The sequence below is a fragment of the Limulus polyphemus genome, unplaced genomic scaffold, assembly GCF_000517525.1.
Source record: "Limulus polyphemus unplaced genomic scaffold, Limulus_polyphemus-2.1.2 Scaffold3392, whole genome shotgun sequence".
In the NCBI taxonomy this organism is placed as follows: domain Eukaryota; kingdom Metazoa; phylum Arthropoda; class Merostomata; order Xiphosura; family Limulidae; genus Limulus; species Limulus polyphemus.
The window spans coordinates 71,153-76,634 of NW_013669002.1; the positions used below are offsets into that span (position 1 = coordinate 71,153).

At 30.1% G+C, this 5,482-nt stretch overlaps 1 protein-coding gene across 4 annotated transcripts in view; it reads right to left on the reverse strand.

Annotated features, from left to right (window-relative positions):
• Positions 1 to 5,482, reverse strand: part of LOC106469278 (serine/threonine-protein phosphatase 2A 56 kDa regulatory subunit gamma isoform-like) — a 96,714-nt gene that overhangs the window by 45,066 nt on the left and 46,166 nt on the right. For all 4 annotated transcript variants that reach the window (XM_013929765.2, XM_013929764.2, XM_022397753.1 and 1 more), the window contains exon 7: positions 1,521 to 1,651. In XM_013929765.2, the coding sequence (XP_013785219.1) occupies positions 1,521 to 1,651 (131 nt within the window). The remainder of the gene's footprint in view (positions 1 to 1,520; positions 1,652 to 5,482) is intronic.

Consider the following 5,482-nt stretch of genomic DNA (forward strand, 5'->3'; position numbering starts at 1 on the left):
TACTGCAAGGCCAGCTACTGAAGAATACTGCAAGGCCAGCTACTGAAGAATACTGCAAGGCCAGCTACTGAAGAATACTGCAAGGCCAGCTACTGAAGAATACTGCAAGGCCAGCTACTGAAGAATACTGCAAGACTAGCTGCTAAAGAAAACTGGAAGACTTGCTAATAAAAAAACTATAAGGCTAGCTACTGAAGAATACTGCAAGGCTAGCTAATAATGTTTTGGGTCATTTCTTTGTAGTATTTTTACAGACAATAAATGTAAAAATCAATACAATACAATATGAGGGCCCCATCAGTAGTGAATAACAGGTAAACAAACTGGTAATTAGAGTTAATTTGATAAATTGTTACGATACCAATACACAACTGAAAGGTTTACATCTAGAAGAGTAACATATACTGATTCTCAAAGCCATACAGTTCGTGATTTTAAGTTTCACTTGAAAGCTTACTGAACCTGATTCTCCGTTCGATCATCACTTTCATGGGACACGGTCGTAATTTATGGCAATGTGCTGCATCAAGGCTGCCATTATGCAACTTCTCATCAGCATAACATCTCATTTTAAGCAACATACTTTAAGATTTATCTAATACTAAAGTTGACATTTATAAATGCTTTGTCAAGATCATATGGCTGTAAGACCCAAATATAAACATAATATTATACAACATGTCACTGACATCTAAATAAGTTCCATATAACCCTAAAGCTTGAATTGTACATCATGTTATCAACATTTAATTGTGTGGTCTGTCTAATGCTAAAAGCTGACATTATGCATCTCTGAGATCTCAGCCCTAAGAAGTGTACTTTCTGGTCTCACTCAAAACATTTCACACTTCAAGCATTTCATAAACTAACAATGAAAATATTAGTAACACAACTGTAAAGTAACAAAGTTAAACACGAAATGACAACTTAAAATAGTCACACAAGAAAAAAAAGGTTACTAGTAACAACAAACTTAGGTTTTCAAACTTGGAATATATGTTTTAAGAAGAGTACAAGAAAATTTCCAATTTTGAAAACAGCATACTATTTCAGTTGAAAAGAAGTTCAATTTAAGTACTAATTTATGAGCCCTTCAAGACAGTGAATGAGACTTCTTCTTAATAAATATAAAAAAACTCATCCAATAGTGCCCGAAGGGTGCAGACCACCCATACATCTAACCAGCTACCCGCTGTGTGAGCTCAATTTATCAGAAAATAGTACAATAAACTTGGAAACATCAATCGAAATTCCCAGAGAGCTCAAAGTTGGCAAAAAATGTCATGGAAAATTGTTTCCATGACATCAAAAAAATTTCAGGACAACTGCAGGAATTCCATGCATTTTTTCCAATGCTAGAAAAAAAAATTATAATTTAAGGTTTTCCAGGACACATAATATCTCTGATTTCACTATAGTGTATCATAGGAAAGTGTCTGCAAAACGTATCCAAAATAAAAAGTACTATTTCATGGAATATAATTATCATATCTTTATTGAAGAGAAATATTGCATCTTACCTATAAAAAATATTGTTAATCTGTTTCCTAATGTATGCTCTAAGACCCAGAAACTTTCCATATATCCTATGTAAGGTTGTCTTCAGGAAATCTCTCTCCCTGGGATCTTCACTATCAAACAGCTCTAACAACTAGAGTAAATAAAACACAAACATATTTCAATACACATTCTGTCAAAAGCTTTAATTACTTAGACATTGTCTCATTGGTAGTTTAAACATATAAATTTTGAAAGGTACTACTTTTACTCTGCTTAAGTGGTAGAATGTTTTGTCTTTTTCTAAAAGGCTTAAGTATAAAGAACAGAAAGTTGTTCCATTTAAAAACAAGACAGTAGTAGTCCTTTGCAAATTTCACTTCTAATTCAAAATTGTTGCCTAAATATATATTTGTAAATCTCCCATACGTAAGAACATTTGATTACTCTTTCATTCAAATATTATGCTGACCTTCAACTGTAAGATAACATAAGACTCACTGATAACACTGGAGATGGTGTTGGTGTTTTTCACCAACCTTTGCTTCTATGAAGTTATAAATATCAATATTTATTATAACTGTAAATTTACATTTTACTTTTAGTGAACATTATATATATTTTTCCTATGCATTTATGGAGTCAGTTTGACTTACTCTGATTGGTATGAGTGTAAGGTAAATATAAAAATACTTCTTTCCATTTTATGGTTTTCATATTTAATTTGCATAACCAGTACAACTTTATAAATGAATATCAAAAGCTTATTTAAGGTAAAAGTTTGTATTTTATCTGTTACTTTCTCTACTTAACATTAACTGTAACTGAAAATTATAAAATAAACTTACCTTTTTCTTTCAATAAATAATTTGTTTTCAAAATTATATTTTCCTGTTATTAAAAATGTCAACTATTTCCCTTTTACACAGTTTAGTTTCATTCTGTAGTTTTATTGCCTGGCTTATAAGGCATACAGTTTGTTTATGAATGAAACAAACATGTCACAAAGAGAAGACATTATCAAATTCCCATACACTCGCATGCTCTGCACATGGAGTTCTGCATTATTTGCCTAGTGAGCTAAGCCTTGTTATAATTTTCTCTTCTTGTTATAAAAAATATTTCACTTTTTAAATATCTATTTCAAAACATAAATAGTTCACTAAAACAGAATGTTCAAACCCAACTATAATTTGTCTTTCTAACAGAAATATACCTAAGCCATAAGAATTGTTAAACGCTACAAGCGTCAACTTTACTATTTTGCAAATCACAAAGCCAGAGATTTTATTAATGTGTACTGCCACTAATTTCAAATGGATTGTTGCAAGCTATTGGTTATAAACGAACACATCAAACAAGATGATGTGATTTTGAAAACTGCCTCGAAAGTGAAGAGCAGATGGGTGGGTCATCTGTCATGGGTTAGAAAAATTTAGAGCACTGAAGCTTGAAACTCTTTACAGATTGTATCTACATAAAGTAGATAGTGCACAGATTGGGCTCTTGGAGTTGTACATTTTAAAATAAAAAATTAAAAGTGCCTGTGACAACAAAAGTGAAAATTAAGAATTTTTATACATTTTCGTTTATTTTGAATTTTATGCAGAGCTACTTAAGGTCTATCTTCATATTTTCTTTTGAAATTAAAACTTGGATAGTATAAAAACCTGAATTATGTACTGGATATTGAGGCTAATTTTACTGACATACATTAATAATATTTGTTTTATTAAATTTTGAAAGTAACTCCATAAAGCCATGTAAAGTCAAATACAATGCTGACCTTTAAGGTTTAAGGCTATCTTGTTTGGGATTACTTAAGTCTTAAAGGTTCTCCAACACTTAGGTAGCAACCGTAACATCCACTGGAAAGAAGCATGTACTCCATATCCCATAATAACTTCATGAAAATAAGTTTATAATTTGTAACAAGAGAAACTCGCAAATATGGAAGTCTACATATGCATTTGCATTCAAATGAACATACAGTGCCCTGCAAAAGTATGTAATGTTTTTCAGCAAAATTATTATATATCAGTCTCAAGTGACATAGTATGTCTTTTTAAATATTTACTACAAATGAAGAGCCCAAGGAACAGTTCACAATAACGAAAGCATTTTATTGTTTCAATTAAACTTTTACATAACTTTTCAGTTCCATAAAGGATCTTATTCTGCTGTGAACTACCCTAAGTTATAGCACTCCTGACATCACTATAAAACATAATTAACAATTTGACCAACAAACAAAATTTCAGTATAGAATATACTGTCATTGTTAGAATTTCAAAAGTGTCAGATATATATCATTTTTTAAATATTTTACGAGTTTCATTTCTTGTTTTTTTCAATTTGTCATTGTTATAAATAGCACAAGTCCTGCTCAACCAAACCTTTTGTCACTTCATTGTTCTCTATATAATTTTTATTTTTTTGTTTACTTCATCATTAACCTGCTGACTACCGGCTACTAACTTTCTTAGTAGCCAATGCAAGTCTTGCTATATGTCATTCCAACAATAAAACTATTAGGTAAAAAGTTTTAAAACTTTTTAAGAACTTTCATAAACGCACGTAGTTTAAGAATCATAAAGCCTGTTACTTTTGATAAATTTAGTTTTTTTGCATTATGAATTTTAATATCTTGGAAAATTACATTAGGAAATGGTATTTATAAGAAATGATTACAATATTTATATTTGTTCTAGATTTGAACTGATTACTTTTTATGTTTTAGTACATTATTTTGCAACCCTAAAAAATTTGTATCATCCATAAAATGCAAATTTTATTTATTTTTAATTTTTTTTAATAATCACGTACTCTTCTTATGGTTTCAAGTGATATACAGACCCGAAAATAATATTTGTAAATAAACCTAAACAATAAATGAGTATTTTTATTTTTAACTAGGATTTCATGTTTATATATGTACATAAAAACATTTTAATTTTGTTTCATAAATATATTTCTATTTCAAATTTATGTTTATGTTTCATTGCAGTCGTACTTTTGTTTATTGTGCCAAATAAACCGTGAGGTCAGCAGCATGAACTTTGTACGTTGTCCATAAACTATCTCACCCCTGTTGGTGGTCACTCTCGTTCAACCGAGCACATGCGCATTTGAACATTACTGTAGATATGATAGTAAAGAAGCTTTTCGGTACTTGAATATCATTTCTTTGAACTTTCAAACAAGTTTTTTTCAACATATGTCCGTGTATGTTGTTTCAGAATAGAGACAAAAATAATTGCCACTACTAACAAATGTATGTAACAGTTTATAGTACAGGTTGTTTCAATAAACACCGCCTGAGCCTGACCCCTTGTTACTTGATACATCCTGTAAGAAGAGATTACCAAATGAAACAGACACCATAAATTACAAAGAAAATTACTTTACAGCACTTAAAAGATTAGTCCTGGTCACATTTCTCTCATTATAGGCAAGATTTATGTTGGAATGTGAAACTTAAGCTCTTCAATGTATTGAGACCCCAACTGTGAGAATGTCATAGCTTCCCTGTATTATTGAGATGAATGTATTTTGCCTGTTTCACAACCAACATATGGGTTTTATTGTTGTCACCTGTACACTGAGTTTGAACCATTTGCAAAATATCAGAATAAACTATATATATATATATATATCAGTTAGACTGTTTTAATTCAAACGCAATAACAACAGAAGCATGGGTCTTACTACAAAGCAAAGATTGTAAGAAGGAAAAATATAAAATTATTTTGTGGTACTAATAGTATTACGTACAAATCACACAACTTTTTCATTCTTAACACTGAATCATATTATTATTATTATGAACTAAATATAAAATTACGCTAAATTATTGAACTTAAAACTACAAATTTAAATTCAAAAGAATAATAAAAAAATTACAAACTCTTTCAGTTCAAAGTCTTAAGTCTAATTCATATAAAGACTTTGCACTCGCCACTCAATAGCTCTTAACCCTAACAAT